Here is a 20,776-nt window from a genome sequence, read left to right on the forward strand (position 1 = left end):
TTTCTGTAATAAACTCTAGGTGTTTATCTCCCGCATTTGCACTTTCTTTTCATTTTTACTGAGTTTTTGAACATCACTCATATTTTCCAGGAAGACGGCATGGTGAAGAAATTTTCTGGATAGTATGAAAAGATAACAGACGCCTTTCACTGTTCCTTTGAGAACAATCAGCTGACAAAGATAGACTTGGAGAGGATGGTGGTTTGAAGAACAGTGAGGCTCCAGGGTCCTGATGAGAGCAGCAGAACACGGTGGCTAGGATCGGCTCCTGAATGCTGCCGGTGGGGGAGTCAGAAGGGAGAAAGCCTGGACTCTGTGGAGCGCTCAGTGATAATGGGATGTTTGGTGATAAATCACTGCAGACAGTGGAAGTCTCTAAACAGGAACCCTGCATACACCTGTGACTAATGTCTCCCAGATGCACAGGAACGGAACACGAGATGCTTTATAAGAGCAGATAGTTTATGCATGTTAACCTTTTGATTTTTTTTTTTTTTTTTTCCTGAACCTTGAATATTTGAGAGGAGGCTTTACTCCTTGTGCATGAAGCTTTTTTATAACTCTGAATTAATTAGTCTTATGAAAAGAAATCGTGTTGTTGCACGTTTAAAGATTGTACCATTTCTTCCTCAGACCTCCACTGATGTTTCATGTATTTTCTAGGAAGTATTTGTAGTGAGAACAAACATTAAATCTGTTTTGTTTTCATCAGGGAGCCTTCTCTTCATCCATCAGCCAAGGACCCCCCCTCCCCCCTTTAATAGGAATGTGGAAGATGAGTGCCAGACTTCAGGTCACTGGAGGTGAAACACAAAGCTGTGTGAGCTTCCCGGATTTTCTGTGTTTACCATTCAGAAGTCCAAACAGTTACCAACAGTTATTATTAAACTTACAAACTGTAAAACCGTCAAGGTTTTATCTGTATCTGATTTAAAAAAAAAAAAAAAAAGAAAAAGCCAAATAAGTTCTGTGGGTAAACTAAAAATTTAAGCAACTCGACTTTTATATCATAAATCCTTTTTTTGTGTGGATATATCGTATTTTTTTTCTTGTTTTCATTTTTTTTTAAAAGTTATTGCACACCACTTAGATATTTACTAACCATGGCCTTAACTCTTAACCTGGCAAATCCAAGTTTTAATTGCACTTTAGGTTTTACTTTGTGCAATATTTGTGGTGGCAAATTGTCCTTCAAATGTTGGGGTGTGCAGATGTCCTAGCACTGGGAACATTTGTGTTATATGCGAAAAACAAAATAATGCAAAATATTGTTAAAACTGACTGATTTCTGTAGAATTTTCTACTTTAAATGTGGAACGTGTACTCATTGATTGTGTTTATTTATACCTGCTGCCGGACTTTTATAATTGGACCAAACAAACAACTATCTTTGTTTTTTTTATATCACAGATTTAGAGTCACAGATCCATAAGTAACAAATATAACCCATTGACCTATGATTTGGGCTGATTATCTCCTTGTTGTGAGGCATCAACTCCTCATCGTTCCACACATGAATCTGCACAAGACAAGTTTTAAATGAAAGAAGAACCTGCAGCGCTGGAGTCACTTAGCCAAAGATTTTTTCATGCCCTGGCAAATATTCACAGGCAGGATGTTTGTTAGACATTATAATAAACTGAGGCAACAACATGTTTACCTGAGCTCGTCAGAGGGATACGGTAATCTTATGATGCTGTGGTTGATAATGGAATGTTTGTTTCCCAAGGTGCTTAGAGGAGGGGACGTTGCACTTTTAGATCCCATCCCATCATAAGCAGCAGAGCATTGAGGTGGAGTATTTGATGGTCCTTTCATTTGTTTAGCATTCCTTTATTTCACACCATAATTGAAGTTTTTCCAACACCAGCACCTGCCGCCCCAAACAAACACCAAACTCCTGTGTGATTTGTGAGTTTTACCATCAAGTTCAACAACTAGCGTGGGTTGAGTTCCACCTTATAAATCTGATGCTTCACTGAAATGACAGCTGAATGAAGACTCGCCAAGGTCTTTTACGAGTTCAGACTAATGAATTATTCTACCATAAAGCTGCTGCTGCGACTCATGGAAAGAGTTGACCTGATAGGTTTTCCTGCTGGGGCTTGTTCCTGCACTTTCCACTCTGTTTTTGACCAAAAGTACGTACCAATGAGGAGACTTTGAAGACTGTGTTAGCAGAGTATCAGCAGAAAAGTCTCAGTTCACATCTGACCTTTGCGACTGCTTGTATTTTTTTTTTTTTGTAACCACATTATTGAAAAATATTGGCTTTAGTATCAATGCAAGTTAATTTTCAAAGGTCCATAAAAGGAAGGTAGATGTACCTATAGGTCAAACTGTGGTCTGTAATGGGGGAAAATGGTTTGGTTCAGTCAAAGACATTCATTTAAATTACATTTTCTTAGCCAAGCAAGATCACTTCTGATCGAAATAGAAGACAAAAACAATGTAGTCTGCATGGATCAACTAAAGCACGTGTCAAACTCAAGGCCCGGGGGCCAAATCCAGCCCTTCAGAGCATCAAAGTCGGCCCACAGGAGAAAAGAAAAATGACAAAGAAACCCTGAATCATTGTGTGAATTACAAAATAATTCTAACTCAGTCCCTCCAAATGTACCAATATAATGGAACCCCACAATATCTGGCGTGGCTTGCAGTTTTACTGTGCTTTTATCACGACTGCATGCAGTCACTTTTAATTAGGGATGTCTCGATACAACTATTTCACTTCCGATACAATACCGATATTGCATCCTTGAGTATTAGTTCATACCGATATATCAATACGATAACGGTACAAATCACACATACTTTTATTACTTATTTTGTAGTGTGGAATGTTAGAAAAGGCTTGATCAAGTGATGTCACTCAAACAGAGAACAGTCAATAACAGTATAATGAGAAAAACTAATGAGATCCGATATTCGTTTTCTGGCTGTTATTGGACCGATATCATTATTGGATCAGGACACCCCTACTTTTAATCACAAATTGTGTAAAGAACAAACACCCATCCCCAAAAATGTACCAAAAACCAAATAACTCAGAAGTAAATATCTAGCAGGTACTGATATCGGTCATATATTGATTGGAAGTAAATATAATTTACATATGGAAGTCCATAGTACGGCTTAATAACAATAAACTTTTTTATTAATTTTCCCCTAAAATCTACAGCCCACTTCAGATCCAACTGATCCATATTTGGCCCCTGAGAGAAAATGTGTATGACACCCCTGAACTAAAAAAAATTGGCGATGACTATGACCTATGACTGTTGGTTTCTAAAAAAAAAAAGTCAATAACTGCTTATTGCATGAATGTGATCACATCAAAACAATATTTTAGTTCATCAAAGGTGACAAGAACGACAGAAAAATGAAATATTAACCTATGGTAAAGTGAAAGCCTGCATGGTTTATTGTTTCCTGAAATTATAATAAAAAATAATAATGTGAGCTTCTGAAAAGGTCCTGCATGCTTCTACCCAAACAGACCCGGGTTGTGCAGAGTCAGAGTCTGCAGCAGGTTCTGGAAGTCCTCCAGGGTCCAGGGCTGATGGTGAGTGTCAGCTGAAGCACTGCTGCTCTCAGGGCTGATACTTTGTGGATCATTGAAAGTGATCAGCACATCCGTGGAGAACTGAGGCAGTCTGAACAGGCCCAGGTGAAGCCTCACCGTGTTCCTCGCTTCTTCACTGAACTTGGACACACACTGAGTCCCGGTGAGCATCCAGGCAGAGCTGCACTCTGACAGACACAGGTCGGCCTTGGACAGACACACTACGCTCATCACCTCACAGGATCCTGCCTTGTTGCTCCCTGCGATGTCCTCAAAGTGGTACTTTGCAGCATCCTGGTCTGCTACCTGCCCCGGGTACTCCAGCAGCTCTATGATCAGGCTCTGGTCGGTGTGTGTGTGGGCGAACACTTCCTGGTTGTCCGGGATTTCCCTCAGATCACTGACGTCTGTGGAGCTGTGCGGGACATGAGCGGATAAAGCTCCACCGAACAGAGGCCGAGGCTGGTCCCCTGTAGCCTGCATAGCCCACATCAACTATTACAACTTTTACAGACACGTTCACACGGATCTGTAACACATGTGGAAACGTCTGCTTTCTTCTTCGTGGGCAGTAATGGCAGTTGGCAGAATATAGAACGTAATAGCGCCTCTAGCTGGAATTCCACACAACTAGTACATTTTTCACTCATACTGTAAATATATGGAAGCTATGGAAAAAAAGAAGAAAAAAACAACTAGGAAAACTAAAATAATAACAAATCTAAGTCATAGTCATGCGATGCTAAGTCATAATTACGACTTAGTATCTCAGAATTGTGAGATATTATCGCATAACGACGAGATAGTATCTTATAAGTATGAGTATTTTATTATTATTTTACTTTTCCTAGTTTTTTGTTTTGCCTGCGGGAATGGACTTCCATATTAATCCATTTATTTCATACATTTTTCAACCTGTTTGCTCGTTTTTTTAGGGTCACGGGGCATTTATAACGTAGATGTTTAAATATTAGAACATTATTTTTCCACATTTTTAAAATGACAAAGTTCAACATATTGGAAATAATACTATTTATGTTAAATTTGTTCAATCTAAACCTATCAAGAGTTCCCAAATTATTGGAAATGTGTCTATTGGTTTTGATAGTTATTTTCTGTATAGTTCTTGATCCACAATGTTGGTATTGAGATTTTGAACAGTCTTTAGACAATTTGTTATTGAGGTTGTTATATTTATTAATTGAAATAATAATTATAATAATAATATTGCATGTTTCCATGTGTAACTCTACTCCTTTATGTAATGTGTTTCACTGATTACTTCGTCTCTAAAATTGATCAGACAAAATACCAAAAAATGCCACACAAATGTATAAATACATCCAAATGTCCTTGCTTTTTTAAGTTGTCACTGCCTTGAATGTGCCTTTTTCAGTTCTGTCTGTATTTAGCGTATATATTTTATTCTTTTTCTCTCTCTCTTTTTGAAAATGTTCACTTCTTTAGCAAGAACCAGACTGTTATTGTGCCTATGTATGTACTCTGATTGAAAATGTATTGTTACTTCATATTATAAATACAAAATAAAAATTAAATGTGACTTCCTGGATGTAAACAGAGTATCCAACGCTCATTACGTATATTATCACAATATGAGCGTCATCATCCTCCAGCTGTTTCCTGGTCAGCTGATCACTGTATGTGTCTGGATCCTGTTTGGATCATCGCTGTTAGCCACTATGATTCATTGATCTGATCTCATTGTTTACAAAGCCTCTAAATGTCATGGACAAAGCTGTGGTTGACCTCTGAAACCCTCAGCACTGATACCGGTCTCCTGTCCTGAGTGTGGGGCTACTGCAGCTCTCTTCATCTGGGAAACAGCAGGTAATAGCCGTAGCATCGTTAGCTTAGCCTCTGTTAGCTAAGCGGCCTGTGTTAGCGTGATAAAGCAGAAAGTAACATCGCCGTATCTGCCTTTTACACTATGTTCTTCTCACTTTAAAAATTAAACGTGTGACACACAGTGGCATGTATACGTATTAACACGGTATAAGGTTATTATATCGGGTTAACGCTAACTAGTATTTATAATTATAATGAAGTGCTGGGCGATTTGGACCAAAACTCTTACCTCGATATGTTTTCAAAATGGCGATATACAATATACATTTAGATAATTTTAATTCAAATAAAGTCTTGCCTGAAATACAATTCAGACCCGGTGTCATGTACTGAGTTCACATAGTACTGAGATTGTATATGCGCTTGTACGCACATGCGCACTACCGAAAAATGAATTTTTGCTAAAAGAATGGATTCATTTATGTTGATTTTTGTTTTCAAAGTGAACGGACACATGTTTTAATTGTTTATTGGATTATGTTAGGGTTATAATCTCAGCACGGAGGTAAACTCAGACCGTGACACCGGACCTCAGACAAATATACAAAAAAAGACACATATACGAAAAAAATTAATATTTAAGGGTATTTCCTGGGTTAGGGATAAAGTAAAACTGACAGAACTATAGTTAGAAGGAGATGGGTCCAGCAGTGACGGAACTACCGGTATTTGGCTTTCTGCACATGCAGACGCATGTGCACAGGAAGTGCCGTAACTATAGTCAGGTTTGTCTGAGGCCCGGGTCTGGACCAATAGCAACAGCCTATTAATTAAAGCTAGGGTAGGCGATTTCCTCCAGGTACACTTTTTAAAGTTTTGGTCGAAATTGTCTTCATGTCCTGACAGAAATGAAGATCTTATGTGCTCTGAAAAAGGAACAAATAAAATCCATCATTTGTAGCGGCTGTAAATCTGTAATAACTTCGACCAATGGAATAAAATGAACCGTTTTTTTTTTTTTTAACCAATCACGTCTCCCTGTCTCCCTGCTCGTTCTCGATCCCTCGCATGCACAAGCTCACACTGAAAGCACGTCACCGCTGACGGTTAAAACAGAGTTTTTGGTCACGTTTTTTAACATATATGATGGTAAAGTTTATTGTTTACTTACTGCTGAATGAGACATGAGACAACAACGTTTCTACACAATACAAGCGATGAGCTGAGGTCTGCTATTGAAGCAGCTGTGCGCATGCTGGTGAATGAGATGGAGCACGGGGGGAGGGGTGAGGGGGGTAAAGGCGGAGCCATCAAGGAAGCTTCATTCAAAATCATGCTTGCTTTTCGAAAATCGCCTACCCTACCTTTGACAAACAGCTGCATAATATGTTCCATCCATCTGAGTTTTTCATGCTGTTCTGAGAAGTAGAGAAAGCAGCGAGTCCTAAAACATTTACTTCGATACAAATTAAGAAATAACTGTATCGATGTAGGCGATATTCTAATTTTCTGTATCGCCAAAATAGAAAATTTGATATATGTTGAATCTCGATATATCTCCCAGCTCTGATACATCTATGAAGAAACATTTAGTTCCATGCAGACATACTATACTCTGTCTCCTCCACAGAAGAATGAAATACATGGAATATCACTGTTTATTCACAGAAGTCCTACATTAAATAATGGCAGCCATTAGTTGTATTGCTTTTCCTTTCTTGTGTTCACAAAAATCAAATTACCAGTTACTTTAAAACCTTCTTTCACAGATAGGTAATTGATTTAAAGTCTGCACTTTGTCTCTGTAACTTGTGTTTTCCTCCTGCTGTCTTTATTTTCTCACTTCTTTAGATCTGTCTCCGGCCTCTTCTCTCCTGGAAACATCTATTCTTCTTCTCTGTGACCAAACAAAGGCCACTTTTCCTACTGCAGTGCCTGAAAGAGACCAGAGAAAGCCCTTGTACTTGACCTAACTTGATTCAATGGTATTTATTTGTATCATTGCAATTAGAAATGCTGTGCTCTAGTAAGGCTTAGTTGTAAACATAGACTAGATATAAGTGAAATTGTACAAATGCAGTTTTTAACATTACATTACTGATTATAATGTGCACATGACACCATTTTTGACATCTTGTATATTGACACCATCTTATTCTATGGAAAAAAACATGCTGATATTGGTAATAAAAGTGGCAAACAATGCTCGGTTTGTCCATAATCTTTCATTAAACAACGTCATTTTCACTTTCGCCAGCATCCGCTTTAGGGTTTGCTGAAATCCCTGCACGTCCCCGTGACATCACCAGAGGATCTTTCAGCTCACAAGCGTCACGACAGAAGCACACGGAAGTAAGGCTGCGCAATATATCGTTTGAGCATCGTCATCGTAATGTGCGTGTGCGCAACAGTCACATCGCAGGTCCTGCCATGTTTTTGCACAAACACGGCACATTTTTGTCCAGTGAAATTGGCTGTCGGGAGGCAGAACTGTAAACTGACCACCATCCCTGATGTTGTGACTGAACTGCTACAGCCACTGAACATCTCTATGAACCAAATGTTCAAAAACAAGCTTCGAATGTTGTAAGAAAAGTGATGCACTCAAAGTTTTTTAAACGCGGGGAAAGATACAGAAATGTGTGCAGGTTAATTGTCCCACAATTAATTCAATTGCAATGGAACAATTATATTAAAAAAAATCGCATTGTCAGTTTTTTCCAATACCATGCAGCCCTACATGAAAGTTAGATTCCTGGAGAAGTACACTTCTAATAAGTTCACCTTTAAGGCTCACATTAAAGGGCCAGAAAGCCCACTGTCTATGTGGCAAATGTAGCCGTCTATGCTCAGGCTGTAGGAGAAGGCAGACTGAAAAATGCTGAAGAATTCAATTATAGTTTATAATAAAGCTTCATAGTTTATATAGCTCCTCTAGCTGACTTTGCCACCATGTGAACGTGTGTTTAGGCCACCTGATATAATTTTGTTGGGCCACAGAATTCGTTACAACACCAGCCTTTGAGGTATACTGTATACTTCTGGTAAACCTGCCTCTTTGTTTTTCCAAGTGCTACAAATTAAGGATAGGCATAGCTATGACACCACTCAGGCCCCCCATTGCGATCACTTAAATTTACCTTTGCCTCGAACAAATTCACTAAGAAAAATGGTATTGTATAGTAGGAATGTGCGATCTTTTATCGTATTTATCGTCAAAAACATTCTCAGCAGTAAGAATTTGTCATCCCACGATATAAACGATAAATTCCCATGTCTGAAATTAGCGAGGGCCACGGGCCATTTGTCCCTCAATTTAGCGTTCCATGGGCCAAAACTGCCCCGTTTGTTGTCAACAACTTATTATTCTCTGGAGCGGAACGCTGTTTACGGAAGCTCTGCACGGTGTGCACCACCCCCCGCACACACCGCCGTCTGTGTGTGTGTTCGTCACGGCTACCAGAAGCTACTATGCTGCGATACAACACGGACCGCTACTTGGTTAAAACCAGATAACCATCCAACAAAGGGAACCAATTCAAGTTCCTCCATCATGTCCACCCAAACTTCCACAAAGACGGGGACAGAGATGAACCCGCAGCATCGATTATGAACTGGAAACTCAACTAAAGCTAACGATGCTAAGCTAACCCACCGACACACTGACTGAGCTAAGTGCTAACGCTAACCTCCATATAAAGAATAGACCAAGTAAAAAGATTAAAAGAACACGTCTTCCTGTCATAAAACCACAGAAAGCCACCAATTTGTTTATGGTCAGATTTAACACATGTATGGAAGAATAAAAGCTAAACATGTCACATGTTGTGTGAAATAATTTTTTTGTTTTTTATTTATTGTGATTTTTATCGTTATTGTGATAAATACTTGGAATTATCGGGATACATTTTTTTGTCAATATCGCCCATCCCTAATGTATAGATTGGTCAAATACAGGCTCCCCTCACACCAAATTGCAATTGTTAAGACACTAAGCTTTAAAAATAAACTAAACAAAAATGGAATTAGAAAGGAAGTTATATTCATCACTTTGTAAACAAATGATTTTTTATTAATGCAGATCTGATGGTGGTACAACATGCTGTTAGTATGTTGAATCATTTAATAGGTGAAAGATTTCACTTATTTTTTTATTATATGAAAGACATTGTTTTAATTTACTTGTGCTTTTTGTTTTGTCTCAGATCAGATGTGCTCACTTTACATTTTGTCATGTAAAAAAATACTTCAAAATCCGTAACTTACCTTGAATATGTTCAAAACTAGGTAAAGACAAGGAATTACTGTGTTTTTTTGGCTATCTTTAAAAATACTCTCAAGAATGTTGCCTTAGTCTACAGCCAAGTTATTTAACTACCAGTTTATATAGTTACTGATGATAATAGTGGTGAAGTTAGACATCAAAGACAGCAGACAAATTCATCAACTCTCAACAAAACACAGAGCCTCTGCCCGGTCGCTGCGTGAGTGCCCGCGCTCACTAGACGCACACACACGCACACACCTCTCACTCAGCAAGCTGCAGATGTATACAAGCTTATATTATAGTGCTAAATATTAAACCTCTTATTTTTCTATGGCAATACATACTTCCTACGGGCACTGCTCTAGTTACAATAAACAATGTGATTACTGTTTTTGATTGGTGTTGAGACCAATTCTGTGGCCCAGAAATACTATGTCTCCGGCTCCGGAAACTTAGTTTGCTGAAGTCATCTTACAGTTAGCTTCTACACAGCATCTTTGAGAGCAGTAACGATAATTATGATAATGCTATCTTACTATGTCGTTAGCGTGAGCTAAAGCTGTGCCGGGACTTGTTCGTGTGTCACTACCCATTTATGGTCATGCTCTGAAAAACAACTTTAAAATGCAAAGTTTAAAGTTATGAGGGACATAATATTGTTTCATATTTCATGGACGCACTATTGAGGGTGTGTTCCTGCATTTAGCATCAACATGAAAACTGGTGTCATGTGCCCTTTAAGTAAACTTTCACAGTGTACTTCGTTCTTTCTACTCCAACAATAATAACTTGTTCGTGTTGACTTTTATTTACTGGTGATGATGTGAATCTCATAATATTTTACTCGTCCGGGCAACCAAAGTTTAAAAAATGTGACCCATGAGCTGGAATGAGTTTGACATCCCACCTGGAGAAGATCATAGTGTTCATTTTACAGCTGCACTTCCTTCAAGCATTCCTGTTTTCTGTCTCGCTGGTTGGGATGTGTAAGAAACAGACAATGACTGGACAGTCTGTGGATTTACAAAAGGAGCATTTTTTACGTCATGTTTGTCATATTTTACGATTTTTCTCAGAGATCAGTAATGACTTTTCCTTTCACATTTATTGGAACCTAAAAATGGGGCCTTACCGTAAATACAAAAATGGAGTGGGCGTCATAAAATCTGACCAGTTGTGACCAGTGAAGCATAAAACACCCTCTGAAGTCAATGTTATTGTCCATAAGTGCAGCACTAATGCAGATCGTTTGCTAAGTTGAAATGTATAGAAACAATACCATATAGTTAAAGCACAATGTCTTACTGTAATGGATAATACATGCTATACTGTCTACACTTATTGATTTAAGCTGTTTTTCCACTGGGATTGCAGCCTTTGATTCAACTTTTTAATGGTATTTTAATTCTTCCAATTAATTACTGATGATGCTTTCCTTTCTCCCTCAGAGGGAACCAGAAAGGGAGGCGCAGACAGAAGACAACATGCCCCCCAAGTTTAAAAGACACCTCAATGACGACGAGGTCACAGGATCCTTTCGCAGTGAGAGGGTGAGACGCCATCAGTGTTTGTGATTAGAGGATGTGACTAGTCGTTAGTACATTTGTGTACTATTTTCACTTTGTTTTAACAAGTAAACACAATGTAAAGGGGACTTCTATTTGGAGCATCGATAGTAGAATTAACTAAAATATTTAATGCAGTTGAAAACTATTTGCATTATTTAAATTTAGTCGTACTTGATACATATAAGTTTAGTCACATTTTGGATGGATTGTTTCTCGGCAGCTGTTGTCTGAATTGGTTGTCTGACAAAAGTCAAGGAAAGTAATCCAGTTTGAGTTCACATATTTGAATAAATAAAAGGTTTATAAAAAATAAAACAGAAGTGAAAAATAATCCCGGCCTTTAAAACTCTCCCACCATCTTATTGTTTGTGACCTTTAGTGTATATTTCCAACTTTTTAAGCTCATTTGATGCTGTGGCTTATTGGGTCAATAATGGTTCACAGTTTTGCTTAAAACTTTACATACAATGCCACAATTGATTAAATATTCACCATAGAAGTTTCTGTATTTTTTTCTGATACTAAACTTTATTTATGTCTTGTGGTTTAGTCTTAATCCTATTTAATAATAAAGTAAATTAAATTAGGGCTCACAAGTCGTGATTTTACTTCATTTCCACCGTGTTTTCTTATGTTTTTGGCCAGATGAGCACAGTGATTTTCCCCGTGATGTCAGAATGAAGTTAAAAAAAAAAAAAAAAACACTTCTATGCATCCATGTCCGCAACTCCATATCCCACAATGCAATGCTCAAAAATGTCAGCAAACTGAGTGTTTACGGTGGAAATGAGAATATTTGTTCATTTGGCCTTAACTATGGATTTATCTGATTAAAGTATTCAGCATGATTAGCAGCTATAAGTATTTTTCCTTATTAAAGTGTTTCATGCTATTCCTTAGGGAGGTCTACTTGTGGTTTAATTTGGAGGTTTTTTGCTAAAACCTCCATTTGTCGTCTTAGGTTGACAACAGATGGGGGAAAACATTTAATAATTTTGGAAAAACCTACACTGATTTTACATTTTATTGCAAATAGCAGCTGATGGTTTCTAACTTTAATTTATAAGCAGAATTGCCGTACCTAGATGTGATGTTTATCTGTGAAAGAAATAACTAACAGCAGACGATGAATGAGGCAAGAGGTAGGCTTGCATAACAAATGGATCCCTTCCATCTTTGCTGGATTACCTCCCCATCCTCTCATAATTACTGACAGTCTCGTGTTTCTGTGGACAAAATGAAAGTGTGTGTGTGCAGAGGGAAAGCAGTACAGCCCTGAAACTATAAAAAAAACTTTTTTATAATCACGTGGCCACCATCTCTGCGGCTTTTCTGCAGATGAAATGGTGAAAAATAAAATGTCCTTTTGGCACTCCATTGGCTCGTAGCTGTCAGCAATGTAACCAACTCGCAGATTTTTCCTTTCACCATTCTTTGTAGTGGCAGGTGATCACGCCAGGAACAACTGGAGAAGCAATCTGAGCTACTGACATTTTAATTTGAATATTCCAATGGAGTGGTATTAATATAGCATTAACCCCGCTCTATCTTTCTTTACTGCATAACCTAATGCCAACACCTTCTTTTTGTTCATCACGGATTCTAAGTAACAGTCTTTCCTCTGATTAGAGCCGCAGAGAAAGCTTTGTACTATATTTATCTAAAAAGTTGTTTGTACAAGCCTCTTTCAGTCAGGGCTATATCTATTAGTGGTTTACATATCATTTGGTGTAGTCATGGCCCATGGGACAATAATATATGCATAATACAGCAAAGATGTTACTCCAATCTTCTGAATTGTTTCCTTTCCTTCTTCTTAATCAATCCAAGATTTTGTGCTTTTTTTTTTAAAAAAAAAAAAAAAAAAAAACACTTTTTTGTCCAAATATACCCATCTCTGTTTTGCTGAAGATTCTTAAGATGCTCAGATCATGCTTCTGTGTAAAATGTCCTGCCGTTTTTTTTACAAGTGTGCAGGACTAATGCTGTGTGTGGCTGGTTATATATGCTGGAACAACTATGAAAGACGCAGGTGTAAGTTTATGTATTAGCAGTGCTCATCATGCCTGCTAAAAAAAAAAAAAAAATCAACAATACAAACATGAAACAGATTAAATCAACATTTAAAATGATAAAAAGTCTCCCACTCAGTCACAAGCAGCAGAGAAAAGGAGAGCTTTTTACCTTCGGTTAAAAAATGTTCAGCTCTTTTGCCAATTTGTTCCATTTATTTGCAGCATAACAACTAAAAGCTGCCTCACCATGTTTGCTGTGAGCTAAACTCTGGGTTCTACTATCTGACCTGTGTCTTTACATCTGAGAGACCTGTTGGGTTCATACCTGACTAAATAGTCCTGAAATAAGAGTCTAACAACAAATGTAAAACATAGCAATATACACACACGTCACAGTATAACGTGATATTAATCAAAATCAAATGTTCGGTAAGATGAAATCACTTTAATATATTCCCTTGTACTATAAGGAATAATGGAGAATAGAAAGAATGCCAATAATCTAAATTATAGATAAAACAGTGAGGATAATGGAAAAGGATGACGGTACTTTTTCAATGTATAAATGTTAACGTTAACCATTATTAGGCTACAGTGTTAGCTATGTGGTAAAGCCACAAAATAAGCTAACTGTCATAAAGTGACAAAAGCTCATTCTCAGTCCTTTCTGGCTAAGTCTCATAACAGTAACTGCATATTTTCCTATTGTGGTTTCTCTGCTGCTCTGGCTACAGTCGACAGTCCCAGCCATCAGTTTTAAAGCTCTCCAATAAATCTGAATAACTAATTTAACTTGATTTGAAGATATTTGAGTCTGGTCAATTTCAATAGTCAGTCACATTTTATTGTGCATTTCTCACCTTTTGCTCTTTCTGATCTTCGTAGAGGAACCTACTGGAGGATGATTCAGAAGAGGAAGAGGACTTCTTTCTGTGAGTTTGTGTAATAATGCTTAATTAAGAATACACACAACGCATATAGTAGAGGTGTCCCGATCCGATATTGATATCGTTCTGATATCAGCCAGAAAACAAATATCAGATTTTATCGGACTGCATCTAAAATCACCGATATAAGCCTTCCGATAAAATGTTCCGCCCCAGCACTTCTATCCATAGGTGACTGTGGTTCACACTCCAACAAAGTAACCTATTGTTGCTGACTATTGTTCTCTGTTTGAGTAACATCACTGGATCAAGCCTTTTCTAATATTCCACACTACAAAATAAGTCATAAAAGTATGTATGATTCAAGCTGATATCGTATCAGATCAATATCGGTATCGGCCAATACGCAAGGCTGCAATATCCGCGTCATATCGGAAGTGAAAAAGTTTTATCGGGACATCCCTAACATACAGTGTTCCTTGGAGACGATAACTTTCTCTCAGATAAAGATATAGTGTAGATCAATAGATCAATAATTTAAACATCATTTGCTAAAAAGAAAAGATGTAAAAGATTGTAAACACTCTTATTGACATTGTCGGAAAGGTTTTGCACATTGCATTGTGGGATGTGTAGCCACATAGAAGGGTTTTTCCTTCAATCTAACCATGACTTCTTATGTTTCTTTGCCAGACAAGGCGGCTATGCGGCTAAATCCTCATCTCCATCACCTTTAACATTTTACTCTGTAATTAACTTTTTATAAAACTTTCTAAATGAATATTTGTACAATCCAGTTTTGACGCTTTCAGTCCTAACTTCTGTGTTTTGGAAAGCTTAAACTAAAAACTGCTGTTTTTGACATTCACTGATTTGTTATTGATCCAGTGCCAAATATAGCACCGCCTTCTGAAGGCTTGGAAAACACAAGAATAATACGTATTTGATTGGATAATCAATTGATCAGCCAATTTAATCGGGGGGGGGGGGGGGGGGGGGGGGGGAGAAACCCAATCATGAAAGGCATTTTCCAGCCAGATTGTGATCCACTTTCCAAATACCTGGAGTGTTAATACTAGTTACCGTGACTGCTTCTCTGCCTGTTTTCCAGGAGAGGGCCCTCAGGACCCAGATTTGGACCCCAGAATGACACAATCAAGCAGTGAGTATAAACATCTTACTCATTACAACCAAAAGCCACAGACCTCGGTAGTATTTCCAGTTAAACTCTGAGCTTTGGCCTTACGTAACTGTGACTTGTTGTGTTTACCAGAAGTCTCGTGTGCTGGTACATGTGTAACCTTCCCAGGACGTTTGTGTTTCCATATAACAGGCAGTCAGAAACAGGCGGTGAACAGAGCAGGTCATTGTTGAGACTGTCTGGCACCCAGAGCTGTTCCTTCAGGCTGCCTTCCTACTTCATACCTTTCTGCTCGTGTCTGGTGTTGGCACGTAAAAGTTTGATGTGGTCCTTACAAAGTACAGGAATGCAGGATGCAGTGTTTACTATAGTGATTTGTTAGTATTTTGGTTTGTTTGCACACTGCAATACAAAGGCGTCTAAAGTGCCTTTATTAGCCGTTTGGTAATGGTTGACAGCAGGCAAGTATAGGGAGGAATTGGATTGTTCATGGGTGTGTTACAATAGTTTGTAGTGTTTCTATTAGAGGTGGCTAATTACGGTAATTTCCCAAATTCCATTCCGATGATTGAAGCCATTTACTAGATCACAACCCGATTTTTCATTATTGCTGATTATTGATCTTCAGCTGCTGGATTATTTTACTTCTGTTTTGCATCACCTTCAATACTGTGTAGTAGGGCTGCACAATTAATCACATTTTAAGCGTGATCATGATTTTGGCTGCCACGATTATATTAACCTAATCGTCGGCAATATTTACATTTAAAATGCAAGCTCTGTTGCATATCTATATCTAATCCTTCACTTTCTCACTCATGAGTCAGCCAACCACCTGGGGGCGAACGCATGGTTAAGGCTTCATTAAGCTGCTTTAATAACAGCTGCAGGGGCAGTTTTGAGTCACTTGGACTGATGAGAGCTGTAATTGTTTCTAATGAATTTCATTTTGTAATAGCACTCTAATAATGTATTTATTCAGTTAGCCCTTGGTACATTTTAAATTATTGGTTTAATTTGTAGTTTATTTGTTTTTTCATATAATCCTTATTTAAAGCATCATTTTGCACTGTAAACTGTTTTTTTTTTTTTTTTTTTTTAAATAGTGCAATGAAAATACAGATTTTTCCCTAACATCATAAATAATTGTGATTATAATTGTGATTTACGCTATTGATCAAAATAATTGTGATTATCATTTTGGCCATAATCATTTGTAAATTCAAGAATCGATTCATACTCGTCAATAATAAAATCACAATGAATGGATGATAATTTTTTTTGCTCCCATCACCTCTAGTTTATACACTTTCAGCTTCTTTATTTGGCTTAACATTTAAAACGTTCTTTTGGTTTGTAAGTATTGTCCCTCCCATGGTGAGGAATATTATTTTATACATTTGGATCTTTCATTATAACGTCTCCTAAGGGACAGTTAGAGCGACCACCTTGTAAAAAAACTATCTATTGAGCACCTGTAATGTTGATTCCTGTGAACAAAAACAAAGATAGACTTTAAACTTTGGAAAAGTATCACCTGATAGATTTTTTAGAATCTTCCTCTTCCTGCAGCTTTCCGAGAGATTTTCCGTTTGATTCCAAATGTCTGATCTGCCTAGCATTATGAATCAAAGGCTTGTAAATTCAACAGATAACGTGACTATTTAATGTTTCATGATCTATATTCTGTTCTCAGCGTGCAGTCACAGGTCGATGAGGTGATCGACGTGATGCAAGAAAACATCTCCAAAGTGATCGAGAGGGGCGAGCGTCTGGACGACCTGCAGGACAAGTCAGGTGAGGCACGGGGGACTCTGTGTGTGTGTGTGTGTGTGTATGTGTGCACGTGTTGGTCGGTAGGACTGAATCAGCTCCCCAAGGACAGTTCATAGAAGGAAGCTTTCAGGGCTTTACTGTAAACACAGCCTTTTGAAGGATTTATTGTGATCACTGGAAGCAACATGTGCCACAGTTGAGCATGAATAATTCCTAGAGTTTAAACAAACCAGAGATACTCTGCAGTAGCGGCTCAGAGGTGCTCCTTAGACCAAATTTATCATTTTATAGCTGAAATTTTCAATATCTGAAAGGTGTTAAATGCAAGAAAGCAGCTAGGCTTCAGCCCTCCTGGTTGGTGTTTTAATAAAAACCATTAAACCTTGAAAAAACAAAACCTTAACAGTAATGCTGAAGTCATCTGGCAGTCTGAACCAGTGTTAGTTGGTAAAGCAGGACTCTAGGTTTGCCATGGCTAAATACACAGCACACACTTGGCATTTAAGATACCTGCAGCTTTACTGTTTTTCCAGATGTGTGTGAAAGCTGCTGGAAGGTCTCGCCCTTTCAGAAAAGTTGTGAGCTTTCTTTCTGGCACAGTTTTACACATGTGCGAGGCCTTTTTTTTACCACACACCTGCTGCTCCTTCATCAACGAAGACTAGAGTCTGTGGCTCCTTGTGGCAGTCCCAGATGTTCCACAGCCCTCCTGCCACTGTTGACAATATAACAAAGACATTGATGCACATCTGGAAGACGTTTGAATGCTGGAGTGCGGCCGTTTGTTGTTTTCAGACTTGCCGATGATTGCGTGTCTCGATCGCATATGTTGTCTTCAAGAGCTGTCTTTATGGGAGTAAGATGATCTCCTGTGATTGACACCTGAAGCCTACTCTCTGACCCGCGTGCAGATAGCGTGTTGTTAAATTCCTCAGGATTAACAAGCGCCTTTGCAGAAGCTGGGCAGCGACGGGTCATAAACAGACACACAAAGAGTGTGAAGAGACATGGGGCGCTCATCTGCACGCACAGCGAGCTGTTACCATCCTGTGAACACGATGAACATCACAATAACAACAGGCTCCAGTAAACAGAGGAGAATGTGTTTGGATTTTGGTTGATTTAGAAAAAAAGTCTGTTTGAGTGATGTCATCATTCGTGCTCATTGTTCCATAACTAAGGTAAGCATGAGCTGCACTACAACCAGGCCGGAGTCACCTGCTCCATCGTCAGCGTCTCATTGTTTACTCCATCAGTGGGATTTTTTTCCCCTCCCGTTCCTTCCTCACGTGTGCTTTCCTGTGTTACAGAAAGCCTTTCAGACAACGCATCGGCCTTCAGCAGCCGAGCCAAACAGCTGCACAGAAGGATGTGGTGGAGAGACATGAAGGTGAGCTCGCCCATCTCCCTCTAAGAGTCTGTCTCATAGGGCTGCACGATTATAGAAAAAATAATAATCATGATTAGTTTAGTCATAAATGAAATCACGATTATTTGTACAAAATGTAAAATATATTCTTCAATCCTTCAAACACTAAAATCAAGTATGTTCACTTTTGCACAAAACACTTATTGCATGTGCACGTGATGTGTGTTTACCATCAAACCCAGTGTTCCCATAAAAGATCATTTGACTTGTCTTGCTTGTTTACTAAGGGTTTTTTGCTGCGTTTCTCCAGTTATGTTTCAAGACCTCTCGTGTTGGCTAGCTTTAGCTTTAGCTGTTGCTTTGAGAGGGGCGGAGCTTGCATGCACGTGCATTAAACATCTCAAAGTTAGTATTAATAATAGTTTTTTCTCATGTGTGCTTTATTATTTGTAGAAATCCTAAATCGTGGACGTTTGTTTTATTTAGAAAATAAAACATACGTATGTATAATTTAAATAAATACAATTAAATAATATATTTTTCTCTATTATGTTGAGTTTAATAACTTACTGTCTCACGTGTTTGTTTTTTAAAACAAGGTATTTTTTTATTTTATTTTCAAATAACACAGATAGCTTCATTCAACACACACATTTTCCAACATTTCCCTTTTCCCCTCACAATCCCACCCTATAACAGAAGGCCACATACCTACAGTTCACAAGACACACATACCAAAAAAACAATGATAATCAATACAATACAGTAATAGAAGTACAATTATATCACATCAACAAACGTCATCTGCGTTCACATTTTCCAAATAAGTCAAAAGGTTGCCAGACTTCATAACATTTTTGTATTGATCCCCTTGTAGAGTAAATAATCTAATCTAATTGAATAAAGTATTTGACCTCTTTGACCCAGCCTACATACGTGAGTGGTAATGCATCTTTCCACTTTTGCAAAATCCTCCGTCGAGCAAGATGGCTGCAGAAAGCTATCATATTAGCCTTTTTCTCTCCTGAATTAGCAGCCCTCACAATCACTCCCAATACAGCAATAAATGGACACGTTCCACTGTCGTATTACATTTTGTTGACTGAGTTTTTAAAATAAATTCCCAGAAATTGTTCAACTCTGGACACATCTTAAACATGTATTTTAAAGTGTTTCTCACATTGTTCTGCTCTTCATTTTCACATTGGTCTTTTCTTCCACAGATGAAAATGATTATCGCATTGGTAGTCATCGCTCTGCTTTTGATCATCATCAGTAAGTTCTGGACCAATCGTATCACAGCAGAGGACGTTCACTTGGAATTCCACCCTCACTTTTCTTTCCTTTGCTTTTCAGTTCCAGTGATTGTCCGATATCACAAATAATTGATGAGGGAGAAGCTCTTTCTTCTTCACTCCAGCTCGGGGGCTCCTGCTGACCCCCGTCACCTTCTTCAGTTTACCTTCAAGGATCCGACGTCAGCCGATCCCATTCATAGAGAGGTTGAGCACAGGAACAGTCCGACTCGTGGGCCTGTGGTTGATGTAAAGGAGTGTTTTATTCATTGACACATATCATGAGTATTTCTCTGGCTTCGCTATGACCACGAGTCCTGCATGTCACAGATGTGGGGGTCCATGAGTCAGCTGTTTCTTTTAGTAAACCTGGTGTGAATGCAGATGTTTAAGGGAACCAGTTATTGAATGAAAGAACATTTTACATCCAAGTGAGGGAACACTCTGGGGAATTTCTTATTTAGTTATCCAACACAAATGTTCATTGAAAACCTGCTTTCTTAAATGTTTTCACTCTAAACATGGCGACCATGTCAGAGCAATATACTCCAGTTCATAAATGTCTCATCAACAATTTTTTTTTTTGGCTTTCTGTTGAAAAGTTTGAACCCTTTATTTTCTCTGTGGGACTCACTGAAGGGACACTTCTTCTCTGTGCTGTTACATTTAAAGAGCGATTTTTCACGTCAATGGCCAAGCTGTGAACAAATGCATTGGTGTAATCAATGTTAATTTAAGGTATGGATGTAATTTATTTTAGCTGTAAATATTGATCCTGTAATGATGATGTACAATACCGATACCGCATTGGAAACGGATCCTTTATGCTCTGAAAAATAAAGTGATTTTTAAAATGCAATTTTGTGATGTTTTCCAGTTCGAAGGAGGTATTTGTCTCGGGAGCATCTGGAGATAAATCATGTCAGACATGTTTGTCGGAAAAAGGAGAGGAAGAACGCTTGGTCATGCTATTCTGATGCTTTAAGATGCCCAATTTGACCCATTATTTTACCTCCCTCTCATTAAATGGATAATTTATTAGTTTGGGACTTCCCTGGCTGCGTACAGTCCCCGATGGCACTAAAAT

At 38.3% G+C, this 20,776-nt stretch overlaps 2 protein-coding genes across 6 annotated transcripts; one reads left to right on the forward strand and one right to left on the reverse strand.

Annotated features, from left to right (window-relative positions):
* Positions 1 to 3,296: 3,296 nt before the first annotated feature.
* rangrf (RAN guanine nucleotide release factor) lies at positions 3,297 to 4,127 on the reverse strand. The gene has a single exon (XM_028445495.1). It carries the CDS (start codon positions 4,055 to 4,057, stop codon positions 3,488 to 3,490), a length of 570 nt encoding a protein of 189 aa, XP_028301296.1. The 5' UTR covers positions 4,058 to 4,127; the 3' UTR covers positions 3,297 to 3,487.
* A 1,068-nt stretch (positions 4,128 to 5,195) lies between these two features.
* On the forward strand, positions 5,196 to 20,548 carry vamp4 (vesicle-associated membrane protein 4). 5 transcript variants are annotated; one of them, XM_028445497.1, is made up of 10 exons: positions 5,196 to 5,413; positions 7,223 to 7,356; positions 7,629 to 7,723; positions 11,087 to 11,188; positions 14,107 to 14,153; positions 15,220 to 15,270; positions 16,946 to 17,046; positions 18,336 to 18,415; positions 19,618 to 19,669; positions 19,751 to 20,548. In XM_028445497.1, the coding sequence occupies exons 4-10, from the start codon at positions 11,123 to 11,125 to the stop codon at positions 19,777 to 19,779; spliced, it is 426 nt and encodes a 141-aa protein (XP_028301298.1). In that variant the 5' UTR covers positions 5,196 to 5,413; positions 7,223 to 7,356; positions 7,629 to 7,723; positions 11,087 to 11,122; the 3' UTR covers positions 19,780 to 20,548. The 5 variants fall into 5 exon arrangements, with proteins under 5 accessions (XP_028301298.1, XP_028301297.1, XP_028301299.1 ...); XM_028445496.1 differs by lacking the exon at positions 7,629 to 7,723; XM_028445498.1 differs by lacking the exon at positions 7,223 to 7,356.
* The last annotated feature ends 228 nt before the right edge of the window (positions 20,549 to 20,776 follow it).

This window comes from Gouania willdenowi, chromosome 4 (assembly GCF_900634775.1).
Source record: "Gouania willdenowi chromosome 4, fGouWil2.1, whole genome shotgun sequence".
NCBI classification, from domain to species: Eukaryota; Metazoa; Chordata; class Actinopteri; order Blenniiformes; family Gobiesocidae; genus Gouania; species Gouania willdenowi.

Bases quoted from the DNA above. Each gene is read 5' to 3' on its own strand.
- rangrf (XM_028445495.1), bottom strand. From the start codon at position 4,057: ATGTGGGCTATGCAGGCTACAGGGGACCAGCCTCGGCCTCTGTTCGGT.
- vamp4 (XM_028445496.1), top strand. The intron at 11,189-14,106 runs GTGAGACGCCAT...TGATCTTCGTAG, and splicing joins GATCCTTTCGCAGTGAGAGG to AGGAACCTACTGGAGGATGA. The intron at 15,271-16,945 runs GTGAGTATAAAC...TTCTGTTCTCAG, and splicing joins CAGAATGACACAATCAAGCA to CGTGCAGTCACAGGTCGATG.